General features: G+C 34.3%; 2 protein-coding genes across 5 annotated transcripts in view; both read right to left on the reverse strand.

Moving 5' to 3' along the window:
• Nucleotides 1-4413, reverse strand: part of LOC118585281 (alpha-amylase 1) — a 50128-nt gene extending 45715 nt beyond the window's left edge. The window contains exon 1 of the mRNA XM_036189629.1: nucleotides 4362-4413. The gene's annotated coding sequence lies outside the window, so the exon portion shown is untranslated. The remainder of the gene's footprint in view (nucleotides 1-4361) is intronic.
• Rnpc3 (RNA binding region (RNP1, RRM) containing 3) overlaps nucleotides 1-26631 on the reverse strand; it is a 54454-nt gene that overhangs the window by 21740 nt on the left and 6083 nt on the right. The window contains exons 3-15 of one of the 4 annotated variants that reach the window (XR_004945172.1): nucleotides 26478-26596; nucleotides 24203-24286; nucleotides 23754-23865; nucleotides 22848-22916; nucleotides 21699-21841; nucleotides 17851-17976; nucleotides 16522-16670; nucleotides 11765-11923; nucleotides 10346-10440; nucleotides 10177-10235; nucleotides 7883-8015; nucleotides 7183-7254; nucleotides 4362-4437 (exon numbers count right to left, since the gene is read on the reverse strand). Coding sequence is in view for 3 of the 4 variants with exons in the window: in XM_036189626.1 (XP_036045519.1) it covers nucleotides 7198-7254; nucleotides 7883-8015; nucleotides 10177-10235; nucleotides 10346-10440; nucleotides 11765-11923; nucleotides 16522-16670; nucleotides 17851-17976; nucleotides 21699-21841; nucleotides 22848-22916; nucleotides 23754-23865; nucleotides 24203-24286; nucleotides 26478-26596 (1305 nt within the window). In the remaining variant the exon portion in view is untranslated. Of the gene's footprint in view, nucleotides 1-4360; nucleotides 4438-5169; nucleotides 6137-7182; nucleotides 7255-7882; nucleotides 8016-10176; nucleotides 10236-10345; nucleotides 10441-11764; nucleotides 11924-16521; nucleotides 16671-17850; nucleotides 17977-21698; nucleotides 21842-22847; nucleotides 22917-23753; nucleotides 23866-24202; nucleotides 24287-26477; nucleotides 26597-26631 lie in introns of those variants that run through there. The other 3 variants (XM_036189626.1, XM_036189627.1, XM_036189625.1) reach the window with 3 other exon arrangements.

Raw genomic sequence — 26631 nt, forward strand, 5'->3', positions numbered from 1 at the left:
TCTGTGTGGTCAAGGATACAGCCAAACAAGGTGACATAAACCTTTAATCCCAGTACCAACCACAGAGACCTGGAGGTCTGTACAGACAGGCAATGATGAGGAAGTCAGGTGGCTGGGCTTAGAGCCAATGAGAAGGCAGAACAGGAAGGCAATAAAAACTCAGTTTAGACAGAAGAAGCTTGCTCTGTGGAAGCTATTGCATGGTGGTACGCTAAGGCTAGCCGTGGCTATTCACTCTGATCTCTTCGGCTATTACCTCTGTGTTTCTTATTTAATAAGACTATTTAGAAATTCATCTACATTCATTTTCTACAAATTCAAATCACATTTTCACTACTTCTCTTCTGTGACAACTCTAGTCTTGGTTCACAGGTAATGACAATGAACTGTCACCAGGATGACGCATAGCATAATGGAAGGCAACTCTTGATTTAGTTCTATCCAGGAGAAAAAAGGTTCCTGTAGTAGTCTAGGCATTTTTATAGCTAAGAAACTTGGGCTGCATTTTCCAGAGATAAGGTGAGCCTAAGATTCAAATTTTATTTCTCTTACACTGTGTGGTGATTTCAATGAAAATGGATTCCACAGGCTCAGGGAATGGCATTATTTGAATAGATTAGTACATGTAGCCTTATTGCAGTAGGTATAGCCTTGTTGGAAGTGTGTCACTAGGGGTAGGCTTTGAGGTTCCAAATGCTCAAGCCAAGCCCAGTGGCTCACTTTTTCTACTGACTGCCAGTCCATACGTAGGATTCTCAACTCCTTCTCCAGCAAGCACTATGTCTGTCTGCATAAAACCATGCTTCCCACCAAGCTTCAGAGGATTAAACCTCTGAACTGATAAGCTAGCCCCAATTAAATGTTTTCCTTAGTGTTGCCACGGTTATAGTTTCTCTTCACAGTATTAGGACCCTAAGACATGCATACTTGCTTTATTAAACTTGTCAAATAACCCAAAGCTCTAGATGAGGAAAGGAGGGTAAAAAATATAGAGGGCATCTCAGAGATAACTAAATTGGAAGGATGAGTAAGAAATTTTTGAACACTTTGTGATCTTTACCCAGTTTACAACCGAGTTAGTTTGATACTAGTTTTGACATGTTTTAGTTCTTCCTGTAAGAGGTTAATATTAGTGGCTTATTCTTTGGTGTGATTATGTTAAAGTGATAGAATCTTTTATGAGATGGAGCATGGTGCTAGGTGGTTGGGTCTCTAGGAATATATCCTCAGGAAGGGCTGAATATTTCTCATGGAACACCAGTTAGTTCCCCCAAGATAATTGCTGAAGGGCAAGAGCACTCCTTCAAAATCCATTCTCTGCTCTTCTGCCTCACTGCAATTTGTCCCTCTAACCATGCATTCCAATGATGGTGATGCCATTTTACTATGGAACCTCCATGATCCAGTAGAAGTCAAAGCCAATCCAGGCCCCTCAGAGATATGCGACAAAGAAACTTTATTCAATCTCAGATATTTCCTTACAGCTATGGAGAACAGATTAATAAGTAGATAACATAACTAAAATGCTGTGGAATGTTCTGTATGTCAAATGTGTTGCTCTGATTGGTCAATAAATAAAACTCTGATTGGCCAGTAGCCAGGCAAGAAGTAATAGGTGGGACAAGGAGAGATGAGAATTCTGGGAAGTGGAAGGCTGAGGCTGAGAGATGCTGCCAGCTGCAGGCATGAAAAGCGAGATGTAAGATACTGGTAAGCCATGAGCCACAAGGCAACGTATAGACTAATAAATATGGGTTAATTTAAGTTATAAGAACAAGATAACAAGAAGCCTGCTGCGGCAATACAGTTTGTAAGCAATGTAAGTCGCTATGTGTTTACTTGGTTGGGTCCAAGCTGCTGTAGGACTGGCGGGTAAGAGATTTGTCCTGTTGGTGGGCCAGGCATGACTGGAGAAAACTCCAGCTACACAAAAATCTCTTACTTAATCTTAATTGTTTTATGTTTACATTATATACTAACATTATAGATACTATTATCCCTATAGAAATGAGACAGAATAAATAATTTCCCTCATATTAAAATTTAGGCTATAATGTAGTATTTAAATTCAAAGCATTTACTCCTGATGCTACTACTTCCAGGAGAGTTGGCATGTGCTTCAGATCTCCACATTGGAGGCTGAGATAAAGGGCTATAACCTCAAGGCAAGCCCCACTATAAGACCTTATTTGAAATAAACAGAAAAAAAAAAATCACAAAACCAAACACAATTGTTTGTATTATTTAAGACTGAAACTTCCTATTACCATTGTAGTATGTAAACACAAAATTGTAAAGCTTATTTTAAAAACTCTAAATTTTATTTATTATATTCCTAATTGTATCTTCTTTATTTCCAAGTCCAACTTTTAGGAGAGAACCCTAAGCCATCTTTGGCTGTACCATTAATCTATATATGATTTTCTACAATCTCTCTCAATCTCTCTCTCTCTCTCGTATGTATGTTTTGCTTTTGCATTTTGAAACAGGGTATATCTGTGTACCTCTGGCTGTCCTGGAACTCAATTTGTAGATCAGTGTTCTCAAACACAGAGATCCACCTGCCTCTGTCTCAGGAGTGCTGGGATTAAAGGCCTGTGTCACCACCCAGCCTGTCTCAATCTCTTTTTCATTTTATTCCTTGGATAATCCTTCCTATCTTCAAGATCCTGGTTCTTGTCAGGTTTTGTTATATTCATTTAGGGAAATCTCACCTAAGCACTTAGGCAGAACTTAAACACTCAATGCACTATTTTGAGAGGTACTGTAAATTTTTAGAAGGAACTTATGTGGAAAATATTGGTCATTGTGGGTTTTTCTTAAGAGCTGTATCTTGCCATGTCCCTTTCAAGTTTGTCTCTTTAAGGTTCCTGTCTGCTGCGATGTAGCAATTTTGTTCTAAATGGCCCTCAGCCATGTTGTATCATCTCACCATAGCTCCAGAAATAATGGGAGTCAGAAACTACAGACTAAACTCTGAAACTTTAAGATAAATCTCTCCTTCTTTAAGAACGATATCCTCATAAATTTGCCATGGAAACATCAAAAATTTAACATAATTAATGCCAATAAAAGTGTAATATGGTCTATCAAACTAAAAATATGTAGGCTGAAAATTGGTCTTTCACAGCATTAGTATTAATGAGCTACTTGTGTTCCTCTTTAAAACTATCCTTTCTGCCTATATGCAAGATCTATAATTCAGAAACAGTCCTTTCCTTTCTACAATGTTTCTCCTTTTATCAGCCCCATTACCAAACCAATTTCCCTGCCAATCTTAAAAGCAAAACAAAAACTTAACAAATGTCCCATTAAAAACCTATTTCCCTTGTCCACTTAAAAGACAGCCTTTAAGAGTTATCTTCTGAGAGGATGATATAATAAAGTGTATACTTATTTACCTGAGAGAGAATTGTTTTCAATTTTTATTAAAATCTTCTCGTCTATTTTACTGAATACTATCTCTGTTTTTATCCAGCTAACCAGTTCACTCTGATCCAGGTCATGTTTACAAGTAAAACTTAATCTTCTTTAGTGACTCAGCAAGGAACTTCTACTGTCTGCATTAGATCTCAAGATTTTCCTTCTTGTTCTCTGTTAAAGGTTCTTTACCTACTTGACCAACTAAACATTATCCACGTCCTAGGGTTCACCTCTATTTCTAATTGCTATTGAATTCTTTGATTCTGCCCATTCTGCAATGCCATAAATACAAGGGAAGGAGCTATAACTCTCAACAGCAAATTGGTGACGGCACCAGCCTTTGGGGAGCTGCTCTAAGGTAAAGATATATTCTATATAAAGGTATATTCACTGGTGACAAATAAGAACTTTTGTAAAAATCTAATTCTTCTACCAAAAATAAATTTAACAAGGGAACAAAATAATTTACTATTAAGAAACATGTTTACCTTTGAGCAATGATTCTACTGATACTAAGTTTAAAGATGTAAAATTCAAATTAGAGGTTAGAAATGGTCACAAATATTAACACTTTATAACAAACACATCTACCATTATCAGAAGAGGGGGCGATAGTCTCAATAAAAATTGAAACTCTCCTTAAAACAATTGCCTAAATAATACTTGTAAAAAATGTATAAAAGTGTACTATATATAGGTAAGAATGGAAAATAAAAGTATTAAGAATCATAAAGGAAAATGTATAATTAGTACTAAAAAATTAATAGTTCATATTCATTGCTAAGTAACAATTCCTTAGATATATAAACAAGTAATAAAAAATTATCGACACTGCTGAGAAAATAATTTATTAAAGATGCAATAAACTATTATAAAATATCTCCAAACACTAATGTGAAGATATTAGACTTTTGAATGCTTTCAAAGTTGTTACGCACAGTTCCACAGTCCAGATGGCCAATTGCTTCTCTCATAATTCCACAGCACTTGAAAGACAGAGAATTCAGAAGGAACCTAAAACACAAAAGCCCATTAAAAATAATAATAATTCATTAACTTTAAAAAGCCCAAATATTTATATGTAGAAAATTAGTGAATCATGTCAGCCCAACAAAATACATATTAATGACTGCTACTTATAATATTATAATACTTAAATCTAAACTAATTCAGTTGTATATATCAAGAGAATATAATCTCAATTTTGGCAAGTTTCTAATACTAGGGTGACAAACAAGAGAATTTGTAGTAGTTTTACAGCACTTATACTGGCACCATTTCGACAAAATGTTGAGGATATTTATTTTACTACTAAAAAAAAAATTATATGACTAAGTTGGTATGCAATGGCCAATCACTTTAACAAAGTAGCATCTAAACTTGTCAGTGGTCCTTTCTATTACTAAGGGAACCTTTCAAATTATATTGGACATAATTTCAAGTGATTTTGATTTATTCATTCTAAGATAAGAGTCTAAAAATATTTATACATAGAAACTCTTCCATGGTGTTTCTCTCTATATTAATAAAATACTAGAATCAAACTCTAAGTAATTCATTATTACCTAATTTAGAGTTATCTGGATTTAAATGTGCAGGAAAAATTGAGACTAACTGTTCTGAGATTCTAGTCATCATATAGCCTGGAATCACTGTTCTTATTTCGAGAAGATAATTTACTAAGCTATCTAAAGTATAACATATCTTATTTATATATGTATATCAAAATTTATATATATATATATATATATATATATAAAAAAATCTAGTTTTTTAATTTTTTATTTTTGCTTTGAAAAGACCAAGAGTAAGGGTAATCTTTCCACTTGTCAAAGACATTTCATTTAGACGATAGATGTGCTATCTGTTACTCTACTTTCAGATTTTTATAGAATTTTGTTAGTTTCAATATATGTATTAATAAAGGGAAAAAAGATCCTTCCCAAATTTTAGAACATGTTATATAGAACAACTCTGCTGGATAGCCTTGTCAACTTGACACAACACTGAATAACCTGGGGAAAGAGTCCTAATAAACCATTATCTAGACTATGCTGGTCTGAGGGCATAGGTCTTGATTGCTAACTAATGCAAGATCCAGCCAATTTTGCATAGCACCATTGCTTAGAAACAGTGTAAGAGAGCAAAAGGCTAGCTCATATTAAGCAAGTGAGGACCTATATGTTTATTCTCTCTGCTCGACTGTAGATATGAGCTCACCTTCCCCACAAAAATGAACAGTAACTTGGAATGATAAGACAAATAAACCCCTTCTTCCCTAAGTTGCTTTTTGTCAGGGTATTTGTCACAGCAACAGAAATGAAACTAGAACAATACCTCAATGGATATACCATGAAACAGAAAGCCAATACAAAGGAAACACTACCATACTCTGCAGTAAAACATATGTATACACTAAGTGACCTGATTCACTAACTTTCCCTGGAAAAAAACTCCTTGATTATAGGACAACACAGAAAGTTAAACAGTGAATCTACAATACATGTAAAATATTTGTTCAGGCTACAAAACTAGAGAACCATTTCATTTGAATGAAGTATAAAAAGTATTGCTTAATCTGGATAAATGATAGAAGGAAGACAAAGCATTTCTAGAAAATAAAATGAAACAAAACCACTGCCCCAAAAAGGATACAACAAGAAAGGATACACTTGTATGACAGTATTACAGCAGTATTTACGCAGGAATGCTTCTAAAGAAGAACAGCAGAATGTAGTTTATTTTTTTTCTAATTGGTAGCAATAGATTTAAACGATTTACTAAAACACAGACTGAAATTCTTCATTTTTTCCTGTACAGTATTTATGAGACATCTGTCTGTCTTGAAAGAAAACTTAAATACTCCAAGAAACTCAGAGATTTAACAGTAAGTAAATCTTTCTATTTTTAGTGTTTTTTTTTTCCAGTTGAACAGCAATTTTTGACCAATTATTTTCACGTTCTTCCAGGTTCTAAGAGTAGAATAACTAAAAGTAAAATATCTAACTCACACCCAAAAAAATCCAGAAAGAACTATTTCCACTCATTTCCCAAAATAAAATAACTTAATTTAACATCTATAGCTCTGCAACTTGAAATCATTTACTTACTTACATAGGTAGTCAACATGTTCCAAATAAATTATGCCTCAAAATCATGTTTGTAAAGAATGTTAATCACTCTAAGTTCACAGCACTGTAGAACTGTAGTAAAGTTTCCTTCAGTTTTCAGTGCCGTCCCTGACCAAACACATCACTGTCACTATGAACTCAATGACTGTGCAGTTGGTCCGGTGTCAGTAAGAATACCAAACTAGACCTGGCTTCCATGATATTGCCCCTTTCAGCACTGCAATGATTGCGAGCTGAGAAATTCCTTAATTACAGGATGAAGGAGACTACCTGTCACCTACCTCAGAACTACTGAACCAGAAACTTAGAGGAAAGGACCAGCAACCTGTTTATCAAGCTCTCCAAGTGAGTACAATACAGATTAGAAATTAAAAGCACTATCATGCAGGAACATATATATACCAAACAAAAAGCAATACATTCCCTTTACAAAATTCTCTAAAATTGTTACATACAAACTGACTTTATTCTATTTATAATTTTGAAGTTAATGAGAATGAACTATGTACACCGAAATTTTCTTAAAAATTCATAAAATACATCTGAATTAGTAACCCATAAGATTTTATGCTTCCTTACTTTTACTCCAAGAAATTGTCATATCTTTAACTGTTTTCTCCATACTTACCTTTATCCATTCCTTTCACTTTCGTTTTCCTTCTTTAGAGTCTTGTTTTGGTCTAGCAGATCGAGCAAACTGCTAATGCATTAAAATTAAGGCTTCCATCGAGAACACAAGCGATTTTTTTAAATCTAATATATGAAAATATATACTATACAGTTCTAATATCTAATATAGAAAATAGTACTAACATTATTTTCCTAATTCTTGCATAATATTCAATTTGAAAGGAAATAAAAATATCTGCCCTTCTTTATAACTGTCACTTTTTTAAATCTGTACCCTCACTAATATCTAACTTAAAACTTGAATTTACTACAAGACAGTTATGCAATGATGTATTTTGGCCACTGAAATACCAAAGCAGAAATGCAAATTATAATAAAACTACAGTGGGATCCCTTCCAGTTAACCCAAGTATATTTCTAGATACTATGTCTTGACATTAACATGAGGAAATAATTCAGAGCTGAATAAATGTATAAACTTGGCTGAACTTTTCCTTACATTGCAAGTTATATTATTTTCCAATAATGATTAAGAAAATTTGACATCTGACCTAATAAGGCATGTTGAACTGTTAAGTAAAAATGTAACCTTGAATAACAATTACTGATATTATAAGTGATAACTTAAAATTAATTATTTATACCCCACTGCTAAAAACCCTAGGATTTTACAATGGATTGATTGGTTTAAAGGATACAACCACCATGGGTTTTCCAAAAAGAACATAGCCATTAGCCTCTTTTAAGGCTTTAGCTGCTGCTTTTTCATTTGGAAGTCCAACGAAAGCTTGTCCTTTCATGCGTCCTTCTTTCATCAAGCGAATATCAAACCTAAATAAAAGTAATTATGACTTAAAGCATATCAATTTTAAAACCATGGGTCAAAGGTTTTAACAATCCAAAAATTTCAGTTTAACAACAGAACTATTTGATAAATATTAAAACTAAATATTCTAAAATTCTATTCTGTATTATTCTTAACAAGCAACAATTATATTATGCTCACAATTTTAAAATTATATCACTAGCAAAGATAAAAGCAAACTCTTAATTTGTTGTACATCAACAAAGCAAGCTCAAATTTATTTATTCTTTTTCATCATACAACTTGCAATGAATTCAATATTATATACTCAAGTGATTTTTAAAAAAAGAATAAAAAGCTAAATTAACATAATTGGTTTACATTGTTGAATTTACATTATCATAAGCAAAGTATCTACCATAAGTATCTTCCAAAGTGGTAGATACTTATCAGATACTCAAAGCTATCATTTTATTATTGGCACATGGACACAGAATGACTCTTCCAAGCATAGGGATAAAGTCACACATTATTCCTAGTAGACTCACCCAGTACCTTATTATACAGTACAATCATATGTAAACATTTTTGAGAGATAACTGTTTTTAAAAACTATTTATAAAAATGAGATTGCAATTTACAATGAAAACATGATCTAATATTATAAACCCCCAAAAGATAAAACAAAAAGCTGGGCATGGTGATATATGCTTATAATTGCAGAAGTAGTAAGGTAGAAACAGTTGGCCCCTCATTTACTGGCCAGCCAGACAAGCCATCTTCACAACTTGGTGAGTATTAGGCCAATATAAACTATAGATGTAATTCTGAACGGTTTATTAAATAAGAAACACAGAGTGAAATGCAGAGTTAAAAGTCCAAGAGGTCAGAGCAGCAGCCAAGAGCTAAGACCACAACTGCCTTCTTATCTCTCAGAAAGAGACCTACTTCCTGTGTGTCTGTCTATTGACTTTCTGTTCTGCTTTCTTATTGGTTGTAAACCCAACCACATGACCTCCTCATCACTGCCTGTCTATACAGACCTCCAGGTCTTCTATGGTTGGTACTGAGATTAAAGGCGTGTGTCTCCATGCTGATGGTGTCCTTGAACACACAGAGATCTGCCGGTCATGTGATCGGGATTAAGGGCGTGTGCTACCACTGCCTGACTTCCGCTATGGCTTGTTATTAGCTCTGACCCCCCCAAAGCACTTTTATTTATTAACATACAAATAAAATCACATTTCAGCACAAATAAAATATCACCATAATAAACACTTATCTCAAACAAGCAAACAAATGTTAAAAAAGGAGGGTGTATGCTGAACATTTAGAGGCACATACACACACAAACAGGAGTAACCATCCACCTATATGTTTGTGAACACACATGTAAACATAAGTGAAAATAAAAGGCAATTTTTTTTTGCAGTGAATTTTTTTTAAACATCATTACTTGTCTCCGAGGAAACAATCATTTGGGGATCTACAGCTTTTTCTAAATCGATTTTCTTTCACCTCAAATTGTAATTATAGGCAAGATAATACCGAAAATAGTCTTTACAATATACATCTTGTATGTACTTGTACATATGAACATAAAATATATCCAAAAGACACACAGGCAGGTAAGATTTTAAAAGTATTGGTTTCACTTAGAAATTAAATAGCTAATGTTATTTTAGAAATGTAAATTTATGAGCTCTGACCCACCTAGAAAACCTATCTTTGGAGATAGGCCAAAGAAACCAATGAACCAAGCTCTCCAGGTGAATATTAGGCAATGTTAAAAAAAAAAAAAAGAAAAAGAAAATGAGAAAAAAAAGTTGAGTAACAATGCTTTGGTGCCAAAGGGCTATGGACAAAAATATTTTAGAAGACCTGTATGTATAAATAAGGATTTGGCAGAATATAACAATAAGAATTTCTTTATGTTTAGTTTATATCCGCTTTCATACTAGGAAAAATTGAACAGTCGTAACAAATATGATCTGATTCAAAATATTAAAAATTTTATTTGCTCATTTATATAGAAATTCATTTATTCCTCTTCTATACTTATAAAAAGACATTTATGTAAGAGAACAAATGATTCATCATGTGAGTTTTAACACTAAAGAAAAAAAACAAGCATAGCGTGAATTTGTAACAGCTAAAAAACATAATTTGAGATTGTCTGCCACTTACATTATCCGCTGTGTTTCTGAAGAAAAGTCAACATATCTTCCAAAGATAAATTTAAGGTCCTGAAATTTGAAATTAATAATTTAAAAAAAGGTAAGAAAAAAAATAGACAAATAAGAAAACTAGGGGAGAAAAGTACAGTAACAAAATCAAACTGCAAATTTCACCTTACCTTTTCTTGAACATGTCTAGCTAAATTCTTTACATAAATTCGGCAGTTTGGTTCACCAGGTTCGTAACTTCTGAAAACTGAAAGGTTTTCCATTTCTTTTTAAGAACAAAGCAAAATAAAGATATAAAATTAAAATACGATTAGCAATTTTTTAAATAAAATAACATTCAATTGTAACTTCTAAAAAGGCAAAAATAAACCATGAAAATTGTTAACAGATAGTAGTAACATTATACAAATAGGTATGAAAATATTCATTAAAATCTAAAATGAATTATATAAAAAAATTGAACTTTTGTTTAAAATTTCTCAATTATATAGAATTAAAATTTGTCCCCAAAACCAGATTAAGGGTTCTTTAAGAGGAATCACTTTATTAGAAATCCTAAATATGTGATGTCAACCATTTATATAACTTCTGCTTAAAATGAATGTCCCAAATCACTAGTCACTGTCACATTCCAACATAAGAATAATGCATTCAAAATTAGTAGCCAGAAATATCAGACAAAAGTCTCCAAAGCCCTAACAGTTACTCACATTTACTGCCAGTTATTTGCTTTGGGAAACTAGACTTTATATTCAAATATATTAATTGGAGGCTGACTCTTCATTATTGTGGAGAAAGGTATTTGTAACAATGACAAATCATTAAATTACAAAATAAATAAATAAAAAATCATTTAGTAGTGTGGTAGTTTGAATGTGAATGGGGTCTATGGGCACCTATGTTTAAATACTTGGTCCCTAGTTGGTAGAACTGTTTGGGAAGAATTAAGCAGTGTGGCCTGGAAGGAGGAAATGTGTCGGTAGGAATAGGCTTTGAGATTTCTAAAAACGTGCACCATTCCTGGTGTGCTCTCTCTTCCTCCAGCTTGTGATCAAGACATGAGCATTCAGTTGCTCCTACCATGATGTCTTTGTTCTGCCATCATGGACTCTAAAACACGAACCCTACTACATGCTTCTCTTGTAAGTTGCCTTGGTCCTGGTATTCTGTCATATAGAAAATTATTAAAATATATGAAAAGATTTTTAAAGGGAAGAGTATTAGAATATTAAATCCTAAATTCAGATTTCTAAAAACCATTTTTAATAATCACCTTGTATCTACTTTAGATATTGTATGACAATGATTTGCAGCTATTTTATATACAGAATAGGTAACTTCAGACTTGTCAGACTTATTGATTACTCAAATATTTACTGCAATCACTGTATGGTAAGGAACTTCCCCAGTACTAGGTGAGTCTTTCAAAGAAGAAAGAAATGTCAACAAACTAATTATAGAGAGACACTAAAGTGCCCATCCTAATGTAAATGACCCATAGAGTTTTCTAATTTCAATAAGACAAGAAAAATAGAAGTAGAACACTAAATATAAGATGGATTATGAGGTGGTTTATGTCATAATATTACCTTCTCTAGAAATTCGACCCTTTTCCAACTCCTTTCGAGAAATACATTGTGAGGGCATTTCATCAGAATCATCTTTAATCTCTTCCGTGATGCTCAAATTAGGTTTGGGGAAAATTTTTCCAAATCCTGTATTTGAATCAAGTCCAGTGTCTGGTAAATCTAAGAGTTCAACATTAGCATCAGTCATTAAACAAATGAATGAATGAATGAAACAAACTAAAAAAACGCCTCATGTTAGAAAACATACTTTAGGTTTCTTTTCCTGTACAATTTACAAAAGTATCATTTGGCAATTTTTAGTTTTTCTCAGTATCTAAGGACAAAAGCAGGCTAATCTTTCCTGTAAAGTCCAAAGAATAGTGGTTTAGGGTTTTGTGGCGAGGAAATGATTTTGGTTTTGACTATTCAGTTCTGTTATTGGAGCATGAAGGCAGCCATAGACAACAGCTAAAGAGTCAACGGCTTGCTTTGTAGCGCTAGTTAGGGGGCAAACAGAAAAGAAAATGAATTAAACTTTAGCATACTCAGTTTGATGTACGAAATGGGAATCTGATGCAAATGCTCAATGTTAGATAAGAGTGTGTATACTGGTGTGTAACAATGGATTGTTTAACCTACTCACTCCAAAACAGTACTAACTACATGTTAGATAACTACATACAATGGTTATAAGAACTTCATAATAAATACAGTCAGAATACTGTTAAACAATCTTACTGCTTTCAACATAATTAGAATATTTGTGTCAACATGTTAGGCTGAAATGAACAAAATAAAAGAGTTCGTTCCATTTGGGGATACAAAAACATTCCATTAACCCCCCTCCCCACCGCTACAGGAAAAGTAAGTAATATGTTCATCCTTCATGGATAACTATATCATACTTAAAAAATTATTTAACTAAGTATTTTTCAAGTTAACATTTTACTTTAGATACTCACATACTAAATTTTAAAAATATGAATTTTAGCATTAGCAGTAACTGACTAGACCTGGCAAAAAATGTTGGATGATGAATAGGGTTAAGTGCTACTGTAAGTCCTCCAAATAAAAGCAAACACTGGAAACTCAAAAGTTAGCTGGGGAAATGAAACAAAATATGTTACATACAAGATTATAAAGTCTTAATATAGGAATATATTATACAAATAGAATCTCTCTAGTCTAAAAACATAAAAACAGCGGAAAGACTCATGTTTCTACTATCCAACATTACAGCTTTGACACTGATACAGAATGGGACGATGGACTGCCTTTCATAAACACATAGAATGTTTTATTCAAGCATAAAATTGTATCCCATAAATGTGTTTAATTTTTACTTATCAATTATACTAAAAGAATATTAATGAAAGGTGAGTTGCTGTGGATATCGCTCTGTGTAAATAAAGTTCTGATTGGCCAGTGGCCAGGCAGGAAGTATAGGTGGGACAAGAGAGAAGAGAATTCTGGGAAGTAGAAGGCTGGAGAGACACTGCCAGCCGCCGCCATGAGAAGCAACATGTAAAGACACCGGTAAGCCACAAGCCATGTGGCAAAGTATAGACTAACAGAAATGGGTTAATTTAAGATAGAAGAAGTAGATAACAAGACGCCTGCCTCGGCCATACAGTTTCTAAACAATGTAAGTTTCTATGTGCTTTCTTGGTTGGGTCTGAGCGACTATGGGACTGGCGGGTAAGAGAGATTTGTCCTGACTGGGCCAGACAGGAAAACTCTAACTACAAATGGCGTCCAACGTGTTGGCAAGACTTTCCACCTAAAACCTGAAAAAAAGATTCTAAGATAGAGCTAAAAACAGCTTCCTAGTTGTCTCTCTGAAGTTAGCGGCAGCCTGCCAGTTTGAGCTACTATGGCGGGTTCCTGGTGGGTTCGTCTGACCTGCAGTGTGGCGGGAATGAGGAGTCTACAAGCAGCACTTTACTCTGTTGCATGGTGGATTTAGCCTTTGCTAGTTTAAAAAAAAAAAAAAAAAGGTTTCTGGGCTATGCGCTGCTTTGATAGAACTGCTTCTGATAGTTGATGGTACACATGGCTCCAGACCCAGAGCTGGCGGTAAACTGTACCACCACCATGTTGGGAAGCTGAGGTGGGTGGAGCCAGCAGCCACAGTGGCATTTCAGTCTTACAAAGATGGATATTACACAGAGAATCTGGTTTATGTTGTCTTTGGGATTTTTAACTGCAGAAAAAGATTTGATTGTAAAAGCTGTTAAATTAAACAAATATGTAAATTTTAAAGGTACCTTGACTTCAAAATTTGGACATAAGGACATGTTGCTTTGGAAAAGAGTCTCTGCTTTTGTTTCCACAGAAATCCAGAGGCTGTGGATTTGTTCCAGATTAAGATATATCAAGTTTGATCAGCCAAGACCACCTGAAAGGTCTCCTATGACACCATGGCCCAGATGATCCAACATCCAGAATGCTTTCAAGGCAACTGGTTCAGAGGTTCACCCTAATGGACTACTCCATAATCCTAAAATTTTCTTTGTGTCCCCATAAGATACAGCGCCCCCCTCCAGCAGGAAGTAGTAAGAGAAACTACGCCCAAATTCCCAGCTGGCTTTGGAGATGGAATTGGCTCACTCCTTCTCTAAAGCCAGGCATATTGTTAAAAGAAAAGATTAAGAGATTCTTGTGTCCCAATTAGAAGAGCCCTCTGGTGTGGGACAGAGAAAAACCAATATTTTTCTTTAAAACAGGTTGATTATAAATGCGATCTCTTTCTAAAGAAGAAAAGGGGATATGATATAGATATAATAAGATAAAAGGGTAGATTAAGGAAGGAATTTACTTCTAAAGAGCAACAACTTGTTTAAAATGTTTTACATTGGTATAGATTTTAGTTTATTGATACAAACTTAGTTAATTTTGTTATATTGTGTGTATATTTCTTGTTTAAGGTATTATGTTCATATAGTTCATTTAAAATTATAATGGATAATTAAAAATAGATTAATAACTGGTCATCTATGATAATCATACTCATAGCCATGTTAAGTCTTCTAGGTATACATAGAGATATTTCAGATAGATAGGTAATCTTCAAATACTTCAAAGACCTTCAGAATATGGCATTTAAAGTATTTTTAAAATTTAGACTTTCTGGACAGTGAGACATGTCTGCTCCTGGCAACAACGATTTACTTCAGAGACGAGGATGGGCATTGAAGACACTTCATATCTTATCTTCACCTTGGCAAAAATAGCCATTTGGGCAAGAAACTGTTCTTGCCTGGACTGCTTGATCGACTGGATGTGCAGGACCCATAGAAAGGTGACCACTAAACTTTGCTTGAAAAAATGGTCCTTCAGGTTCCTGCTTCGTAGAGGAAACTGCCAGACATTCTACAGGACACTAAAAAAAGTGACTAAGAGACTCTAGCCCTGTGGGCTGAAGACAAATGCCCCAACTTTACAAAGGAACATTAGGTGACTGTCCAGGCTGCCAGCTGTCTGTCTACTCTTGCAAGACTCCTGAAAAATGCTTACATCCTTCTCCTGGTTCTCAGGTAATATTATATCCTTCTGAGGTCTTTGATGTGGTTGAAGACTAGATAGTTATAATTTCCTCAGTTATGATAAAAGATAAGTTAGGTATAAAAACCTTAGACTCACAAATATAAGATAGATAGGATATCTTCTTTAATATTGTAACTGTAATTCTTGTTTGATGATTGTTTTGTTATATGTAATTGTACTATGTAAAAGTTAAAACCTTCCTTTAAAAAAAAAAAAAAGAAAAGGGGAAGTGCTGTGGATATCGCTCTGTGTAAATAAAGTTCTGATTAGCCAGTGGCCAGGCAGGAAGTATAGGCGGGACAAGAGAGAAGAGAATTCTGGGAAGTAGAAGGCTGGAGAGACACCGCCAGCCGCCGCCATGAGAAGCAACATGTAAAGACACCGGTAAGCCACAAGCCATGTGGCAAAGTATTGACTAACAGAAATGGGTTAATTTAAGATAGAAGAAGTAGATAACAAGACGCCTGCCTCGGCCATACAGTTTCTAAACAATGTAAGTTTCTATGTGCTTTCTTGGTTGGGTCTGAGCGACTATGGGACTGGCGGGTAAGAGAGATTTGTCCTGACTGGGCCAGACAGGAAAACTCTAACTACAGTGAGTAGCCATTAAATGAGAAACAATGAAAAATAGAAACATTAAAAATAAAGCTAACTTGGGCTACAGAGATGGCTCAGAGTTTTTAAGAGCATTGGCTGCTTGCTCTTCCAGAGGTTCTGAGTTCAATTCCCAGCAACCATATGGTGGCTCACAACCATCTGTAATGAGATCTGGTGCCCTCTTCTGGCCTGCAAGCAGAACACTGTATACATAATAAATAAATCTAAAAAAAAAATAAAATAAAGCTAACTCAAAGGGCAATACACTGTTACTTACTATGCACAAAAAAAGGAAAAAGAAATGGAACAAGAAATTAAAAGTTCACTCACTACATATACAATCCTTACTAGAATTCTTTATTATAAAAAGTAATCAAACATGCAACAAGAAATATACTCTAGTATTTACTCAACAAATTAAAAAGAATGAGGCTGGAATTACAAGCTTGCATGCATTGCTCAGTTTAGGAAGTACTGGTGACTAACCCTGAGCTCCATGCATGCTCTCTACCAACTGAGCTACAGCCTCAGTCTGTAAATGCAAACTTCAAGTAAAGCAGACAAACGCTACTATAAAATTTGATTTTAACCTAAGAAAGGTTGTTAAGTGTAAGAAATAACTAAAGTTTTCTTACCAGAATTTTCTTCCTCGTTATTCTGTTCCTTCTCCAAATCATTCTTAAATGCTGCTGGCATGTTGGTAGATATATTGAATTCAATTTTTTTATTGCCTACAGGTTGTGGTTGGTCAAATACATCTGATGGTAACAGCACAGGATGCAAACTAGTATTTATAAACAATCATAAAGTTATTATATAAAATAAAATTCTAAAAACATCTCAGATTTTCTTTAAATTTAAAAAGCTCATGATGATAAAACATTCTATACATTTTAGGCACTACACAAACTGACTAGATTTAGTATTTCAATAAAGCTCAACAGATGGTAATGGTACTATTAAACACCTAATTTATAAATGAGGGAACTGAGGTTTAATCAAAGTTTAATAAAGTCATTTGAAATGAAAAAGTTGGGATTTATCTATTCATTTTAAACAGCAGATTACCAGGGACAGGGAGGTGCACACTTGTTCAGTCAGTGTAAGAGGATAACTTTTATTTGTTATTTATTTTTTATGTGTGGTGAGGAACATTTTTAGGTCAGAAGACAAACTGAGGTAGATAGTTCTTTACTTCTGCCATGTGGACATTTAGGATCAAACTCTAGTCATCACCACTGGCCACAGGAACCTTTACCTATGAAAGCACCTTGCCAGTCCATTTAGCACAGCAGTAACCTTGGTATATGTAGTAGAGAATTACTTTGAACTTCTAATCATTCTGAGTTCCTCTCCCTGCAGTATTTGTACACTATGTAATCAGTGCTGTGGTATGCAACTTAACAGTCACTGGCTACATGCAGATAGTGAATTTCTATAAAGAAAAATGTCTAACTACTCAACATTTTTATAGATTGTATGATGAAATAATATTTTGTGTATAATGAATTAAGTAATTATAACTAGCCTTGAATTGTTCATTTTTACTGTGTAGTACGGCTACTAGAAAATGTGGCTTACACTGTTATTGCTGTTTAACATTGTTAAGAGTTAAAAGCATGGGACTGCCATGTGAACACAGAAAAGGTTAAGGTGTCATAATTTATACATAAGATTGTTACTATTAAAACGAAACGTATAGAAGAGTAAAATGAAGTTAAAATTGCAATCACTAGTAAGAAGTAGTAAATATTCCCAATAAGAGAAGATACGAATGTGAAACGAATAGTGAATATTATTAAATGCTGGTAAACAAATAGAATTTTGAAAACTTTGTAAGTTTGCCAAACAGAAAACTAGTAATCAAGAAAACTGACAAACTGCCAGACTGAAGAATAAGGAGTTAAGTGAATAATCAAAGCACATACAAACAACCCTCATTTCATAAGTATACATAAAACTACCTGTGTGAAGTTGACGAAGGTATAGTCAACATAGCCTTTATTTTTCGCTTTTTTCTCACTTGGCGTGGCTTTGCAGCTTTGGGTCTTTTGGGCTGAAGATTCGCTAGTTCCATTAGTTTGTTCATTCTGTTAAGAAAAGGGAAGGTAAACTAGAGTTGGTATTCTAGAATATAGTTTTTATCTTTAATACAAATATATTTAAAACTAATTAGGATAACTTCAAAGCCACCAATAGGCATAATCAATATGAATAAAATTCACATTCTAAATTGACCCATACCATTTAAATCTTATTTATTTATTTATTGATTTTGGTTGTTTGAGACAGGGTTTCTCTGTGTAGCTTTGTGCCTTTCCTGGAACTCACTTGGTAGCCCAGGCTGGCCTCGAACTCACAGAGATCCGCCTGGCTCTGCCTCCCAAGTGCTGGGATTAAAGGCGTGCACCATCATCGCCTGGCTAAATCTTACTTTTAATAAAACCATGCATTTAAAAATTTACACAAAGTGACTAGATAGTCTTGTCTGTGTTTTATCATTGATTTTGGTGTATCCTTACAAAACAATGTAACAAAAATTCAGGACATTTTCCCTTTCTATTTTTAAGCATCCTGTCTTCCTAACCTGTTTTCCTATAGAATATGAATGATATGTCCCAATGGCATTCTATAAATTCCTTGTGCATGCCTAGATGTCTAGAAATTCCTTATTCTGAACATTATTTCTTTTATTACCTCATTAGTATCACCTTATTTATTAATTTCTCTGTCACATTTAGTTAAAGAAAAAAGTTTCCAAATACTAAAGTTGCTTATAAGTAACAAGTAGAAACTGACAACTGTTATCTCATACACAACTTTCTTCCATTATGACATAACTGGTCATAATGTTTAGAATGGATCCTATTTGGATAGTTTGATATCTGTCACAAATAAGCAATTAAAAACAACTAGGTACAACTCTCTCAGGGCTTCATTTATGAAACTTGAAGGCAAAATGGATATACACATACAACACATTATATAGAAAGGGGGGTGTGGCTAAAATTTTAGGCTATTTTTCTAATAAAGAGGTGAAAATATAAGCATATACTACATAGTAGGAAATTTCACAACAATCAAGTCTCATAAAAACTTGCATTAAAAAGCTGAGCAGGGCAGCACAAAGTTGTAATCCAGTACTCAAGGAGCAGTGGAAGGAAGATTTCAAACTTGGCTCAGTACATATAGCAAATTCCTGGCAGCTAGGGCTAAAGAGTGGGGCTGTTTCTAGAAGTCTCCAAACCAAACATAATAAAAATGTTATTAAAAATACAAACATCTGAATATTCAAAATACATGCTAAGTATTACAATTATCCACCCAAAATATACCAACCTTCTAAAACAAGACCAAGCATATAATAAAAAATATTTGACAACTAAATATATTTCTTAAAAATGTTGTTTTATTCCCAGTACGTAATAAAAACATGCATTAGAAACTGGGTTAGTTTTCTTTTAAGACTCGAGATGAATTTTGGGTAGAATTTCATGCTACATTTCCAAATAGAAACTTACAAAAATTAAAATGGGTTTAGTCTAGAATATTAGAGAATTTCTAATTAGGATCACTACTTTTACTTTTTAAAATATTCCTAAATAGTACTAAAAGTTTACTGAAAATTTTTTAAATTATCTCAGAGAATAATTAACAAAATGTACTATTTTCTATTACTCTTTAGCTTGAGCAGGGGTCACGCTAATCTCTGTATGGTTCCAGTCTTAGTGTATGTGTTGCCGAAGAGAGCTCTACTAGCTTGTAGTAAGATAGATTACCACGAACAACTGCATGCTTTGCTAACATCTCTCTTCCAAAAAGATTCTATCCATTTCCTCAGTAGTTTGAGTCACACCTGCAATTTGATTTTTCCAGAGAAGAAAATCACTACTTAGATGGGCAATGGCTTAGTAAAACTGTTGCTGATTAAATGTGTTTTCAAAGTCTCTCTTTGGGTCCTGACTCATACTAATACTTCCTTTTATATCTGACTTTCTGCATAGTTAATGAAGACTCACATCATTACCCATTAATTATCATAAGGTGGGGGTTGGCCCAAGGACCAAATCAAGCTAGTTATCCACTCTTGTATATACATAAAGTTTTGCTGGAACACATCACACCTATTCATGAAGTATAAATATGGCTGCTTTCCTGCCATTAGAGGAGAAGTTGTGATATGTGACCAACACCACACCTCACTCACAAAGTAAAAAAAGCATTTCTTCTTTGGATTTACAAAGAAAATGTTTGGCCAATTCTTGTACTAAGATAGGTTTAGTTTATATGTCAGAAAATTGTTATGGAATTCACAATTTTTTTTTAACAGAAACTTTAAATAAACATTTAGAATCTCTAGGTCAACCAATGAGGGGAGTTATTTATTGGCAGTAACTAGCATGAATGGTTATGCATAGAGAACTTCCAAAATTCCTCTAGAAATCATTCTTAAGGGAACAGAGTATAGGGCAATCAGCTGTTGAAAATATGAAGCCAATTAATGCTTATTATCTAAGACGCTTTTTTCTATGAAATCATGGTAAACACTGAATAATTAGTGAATAAAATAATATACCCAAAGAAATGTGTGTTATCTTCCTGACTGCTTATAGCTTATGATCAGATGATAATACACAACTATGTTTTATACAAGAGATGTCTTATTTAACAAATATTAATGATTTAACATATATTCAATGCTACTATAACTCTGGCCCAATTTTCTCTGTAAGGTATAGTTTCCTTGAGTTTAACATCACTAGACAGACCACAGTTAAACTTTATAACTGAAAATCATTTTGAATATATTAATTAGTAATAAAACAAAAGTGTGAAAAAAACAAATGAAATTAGACCACTTGAAAAAAAAGCATGACACACGTGACTAGTACGAGAGTTAAAACAAGAATGTAGGAGATAACTGCTATAATTTGAATATGAACTATTTCCCAAAGGCCTATTTGTGAAAAGCTTGATTCCAGAGATGGTAGAAGCTGCTGAGCCTTGGGTTACTTAGAATATACTCTCAAAGAAGTTGTGGGTCCCCGATTTCTTCAGTTCTCTTGTTTTTATGGTTCTAAGTTGAGTACTCCTGTGCTGTCTTGTGATCTGCTATGACGGACTGTTTAACCAGAGATCTAAAGAAGTGGGAACACAGCTGGTCATGGACTGTACCCTCCCAAACAGTGAGCTAAAGACAATTTTGTTTTTGCATATTAACTCACCCATACTTCAGTATAATGCTGGAATGCTGACTAACTACTGGCTACTTTGTGTCTAATTTAGGATCCTATGTGTCCAGTGTGTCAGTTTTTCAGGACACTGTTTATACTCTTACTTATAAAACACCTTATAAATACATCAAGCCCTTGTAAAAAAAAAATTACCAGTCAGAAAAACAAAATTTTTCTTTTTAAAGAAGATCAAAGGTAATTTTTGTGCTACTAAAATTTTAACAAGCAAAGTAACAAATACAGAACCATAAATAATGAGGTTCAATTATACTCTGTGATGCTAAAATCGTCAAACAAATTATTCTTTATCCAAAGACTTTTCCAAAGACCCTAGTATTCACTGAACTATTGCAGATGTTCAAGATCATGGGGAGGTTTGAGAAACAATTTAATGCAGTCTAATTTTGAATAAATTATATGTGAAATATAGGAAGAGCAAGTCTTTTCCACATTCCTTTTTTTTTTTCCAGAGCTGAGGACCAAACCGAGTGCCTTGCACTTAACGCTCTACCACTGAGCTAAATCCCCAACCCACATCCTTATTCTTACAACAAAAACAAGTATGTCATATCACAAACCTCTGTCGGTCCTCCTCATCACTGCTCTCATATTCGGATTCTTTACTAGACAAATCTTCATCCTCGTCTGGTAAGGGAGGCTCCTCAGGTGGTTGAGGTGATGTGGGTGGAAGGGGTGCATGCAATGGCATATAGTCCTCATACTATTTAAAAGAACAAAGCAAACACTATGGGAACTAATGATATTTACAGGGTAGACAAATTATTTTGTATAAATTCTTGACTCTCATCAACAGACTCTAATGCCACAGAAATACTTGAATCTCATTTGTCTTCCACGATACATTCAATGTACATTCAGGGAATATCTGTGATGGTAGACTACTAGATGGTAACAGTTTTGTCTTCTATATTCCCTAGCCATCTAACTATATAAAACTTGGAAATAAACCTTGTATTTCACCATGTAAATAACCCCATGGAATAAGAACTTTAAGTCTACATGTAATCCTTCCTTTGTTTCTGATCTACAGTATTTCCTAATCAGCATGGATAGGCACATAATGAAGACAACTTGAGTCTTATGAATGACTAAAAACATCTCTCCTTCCCTATTATTTGAAATGGAATAGCCATGACAAGACTTGACTTACTGTATTAATAGTATTTAATATTACCTTAATAAATTTCTAAGCAACAAGTACATGGTGGTATCATAATAAAAAGTTAGAAAGCTAATAACTTATACAACAGAATAGTAGCCAACTTCAAAGAAAACTCTTTTATCTGTATGTTGAAAGCCAAAATAATTTTCCATTAATACTATTGATAAATACAGAGTACCACTGTGAAATAACTTCAAGAGCTGACAGCCTACTATGTAAATTACTGAACTTTTAGCAACCTTATTTACCTTTCCAAATGAAGCTAGCTGTATCTGAATTAAAACCATAGCAACAAATTTTTAGATAATTCATTTAAATACAATTATCTTTTACTGACAGGATAATATAATACTTGGGATCAAAGGACAGAAAACTGGAAGAAATTTTGGCTTTATTAATGAAAGCGATTCTTCCATAGTCTCACTTGCTTCCATTTTCAGTTCTCACCATTACTGTTAGTATATCCACAGTTGTTACAAAACTGCTAACATTTACCACTCAGGGAAGAAAATGGTGGCTTCTAAAAACTCTAAGAACTTCTTACCATAGGGGGTCGTGCAGTAATAGGTCCAAACGGGGTGGGCAAATTCATTTTATTCATAAGATGAAGCACCTTAAAGGAGCAAAATATTTAAAAGTCACATGGAATTAAAGTCATGATTAATCTCATATATTTTACATAATTAAAAAATTCAGAAAAACATTCTATTGTTTTGAGAATGTCTCACTACACAGACCAGGCTGATCTTGACTCACAGAGATTCTCCTGCCTCTGCCTTCTTAGGGTTGGAATTTAAGGCCTGTACTACTACACCCAGCATGTAAAAACACTCTTGATTAATGTAGTAAAAACCAGAGTCACTCTCTAGCCTTCATAGTTCTTAAGACAAGAGAAACTAAGGCACCAGTGTATCTCAGAACCTTGATCCTCCTACAATATTTGTCATTTCTACAAATACAGTGATTTTAATTCCTATTACTAAGAATATAATGGTCTTACAATGTAAAAACCTACTGAATATGTTCTCATACAATTGTCCTTGTTTACTGGGAGACCATGAAACAAAGGAAAAAAACCACACATACCATCTATATTTTATAATTCTAAGAAGTAACAAATTACCATCAAGTTTTTCAAGCATTTGATGAACCAATACCTTTTCTTTAATGATTTCTGTAAGTCATTGCTATACTCAAGTAACAGTTATAACAAAGTACATCATCCAATGTAGCCCTCTATTAGTATCTATTCACTGTATTTATGAAGTTATTACTTGAGAGTAGCATGACAATTCATCACACTTAAAACACTACACAGAACACTGTCTCTCTGGAATTAGTAAGTTAAGTTTCCTATGTTATAAATATATTACAAGCATCAGCACAGTTATCTAAAGTACCAATTAATAAACCTCATCCAATATGCAAAAGTAAAGTTGATTCTGCATACCTGTACATAGAATTTGGGCACGCTTGCCAGAGCATTTACTATATTTGCAAGAATTGTACTTGAAGGTGGTGGGTACATATATTTGAGGCACGAATTTAGAGGAAAAGTCAGCCTAAAAAAAATGAAGTAAGAAATATGCTTATTACATTTTAGTAATTCTCTATCAGTAACTCACTTTAGATAATCTATTAATAATACACAAAGCTGCCAAAATGATAACAGTCATGTATTTATCTTATTTCTTAATATCCCTATTACCTTAGAGAAAATGGAAGCATTTCTTATCAGTTATAGACCTGAACACTTTAACACACTTTATGCCTAATTAAATTCAGTGGGAAAAAAAAAAACCTCATACCTAAAAACTTTATACTTACAGTATATATGTATAATATACACACACACACAGCAACAAAGACAGAATAACAACAAATAACAAAAATGCAAACCCATGATTTGGTGCAATTCCATTTTCTATTGTTAAAAAGTCAGGCTCTTTCTTCTCTTTATCATCTTCCACATTGTTATCCGACCTAGAACATACAAAAATCAAGAATTATGTTATCTTTAGAAAGAGTGAGAAACTATACGGAAAAGAAAAATCTTTTCAAACATGTCATTATGAAATCAATTTCATTAGAAAAAAAACACAAACAAGTACTGATGAGAAAAAAGAAGAGTATAATTAATCTCTACTTAATCTCCACAGCCAGTTTATGAACATGGTGTGGCAATTCCAAATGATCCCAAGGAAACTAAGATACACATTATATTATTCAGGTATTGGGGAACTCAGATCTTTTTAATGGGCATCTATAAACAAAATGACAGATTTGGAGGGCCTTACCTCTTTCACCCTCATCTCCTAAATTTCTGATTCTAATAAGAGTGGGTCTTACACTAAAAGGCCTAGAATGCTGTAACTGAGCCAAGTTCCTGGACAATGAAGGGAGTCTGGGTATTAAACTTTGAGGTCGACTAATGTAACGACACTCTGCAAATGCTAGGATTGCAACTAAAATACTGCGCTTTAACTTTTTTCTTTTACTGAAAATAGATGTTTCTTCTCATCCAATGTATCCTGATTATAGCCCCTCCTCCTACTCTTCTACTCTCACTACTGGGAGCCTTACAGAAACACCAGGCTATCAACCATAACACGCAGAGGACCTAGCCCTGACCCACGCAGGCCACCTGACTGCTGCTGAGCTCTGAAGGGAGGGATCTGATGGCACTAGGAGCAGCTGCGGACTGGAGTAGAATATGGGGAGAGATAAGGTGGAGGGAGAGAGGAAGGGGAGACAGCTGGAACTGGGGGAACGTTGGCGGGTAATGTGGAAACTTCCTGGAATGTATGAAGGTGATCCTAACGTGAGGACCCTGGTAATGGGGGATATGCAGTCTCAACTGGCCATCTCTTGTTGCCAGACAAGGCCTCCAGTTAAGGGACTGGGTTACACTCAATTGAGTTGCTGGCCAACAGGGTCTCATGGAAATTCTCAAACAACCTTAGGCTGTTGCTAAGACAAAGGGTTGCTCTCCATAAACTGACAGTGGGGCCCCAATGCCAAGGACAACATCCACACAAACTCAGTGAACAAGGAGGAATTGAGCTGGTGTCTACATGGAAGCTTCATCCCTATATTCTAGTGTCTTTGGTACAGGAAGGAACTCTGCAGGCTACAGAAAGACAAATGTGGACAGCAACCCAGTCACAAAACCTTTAACCTACAATCTGTCCTGCCTGCAACATACTCTAGGGCTATAGTGGCACAGAACCTGTGGGAGTAGCCAACCATGTCTGACTTTACTTAAGGTCCACTCCACTAGAGGGAACTAATGCCTAACACGGCTTAGGTAACTGAGAACCAGAGACTAGACAGCTCAGAGAACTACAGTAAAATCAAACACTATTGGTCTTAAAAAAAAAAAAAAAAAAAAAATCATTAAAATGACTCATGATGATATCCTGCCATACTCATGGATCAGTGTCTTATCACTCATCAGAGAGACTTGCTCCAGCAGCAGATGGAAAAGATGCAGAGACCCATAGCCAGACATTATGAGGGTCCAAATGGCTGGTCAACAAAAAAGCCATGCCTATTCAGGACACCTTATTATCTCTAATAAAGAGTGTTATTCCTACAGTTTGAACTCTGAAATTTGAATCTCTTTGAGGCAACATGTTACAAATTAGAAAATTCTACTGGTAACCTCATATAACATCATAAAACAGGGACACACTAAAAATATTATATAAATTACCTTCAGGCAAAGTATACAAGGCAGATACGAAACAAACGAATTCCATATTTAGGCTTGGGATAACACTTCAAAGATAATCATGTATTGGTAAATATTCCAAAGAAAATACTATTTATCCCAAACATTTTGGGCAATGGATAATATTGGTGAAATTATGAAGGCTGCAGGAAAACTCCAGCTACAGGATAACCAACCTGTAGCTGCCCTTCTTCCTTAAAAGTAGAATGCCATCCACCCCACTTCCTTTTACTTTGTTACCTTTCAAGGCTTAGTCCTCAGCACAACTAGAAACAGAAATACTGCTTTACTTTTTAGATTTACTAAAGCAACATTTTATTATGCTTTCAACTTATTTTGTCTGTCAATAATGCAATAACTATAAAAATGATTGAACACACACACAAACGCACATACACAGGTCCTTTTCAAGATGTTAGGAAAACATGAACATCTACGTACCTTTTCTTTTTCTCTGTATTTGAGGTGGGACATGGGGAATTAACTCGATCTTGCTCTTTTGCAAATTCAACAACTAAAGTATGGCCTAGAAGTTTCAGCTGATGGAGTCTTGTCAATGCCTTTAGGTACGGCAATAAAAAAATACGATAAAAAA

Source organism: Onychomys torridus, chromosome 6 (genome assembly GCF_903995425.1).
Source record: "Onychomys torridus chromosome 6, mOncTor1.1, whole genome shotgun sequence".
In the NCBI taxonomy this organism is placed as follows: domain Eukaryota; kingdom Metazoa; phylum Chordata; class Mammalia; order Rodentia; family Cricetidae; genus Onychomys; species Onychomys torridus.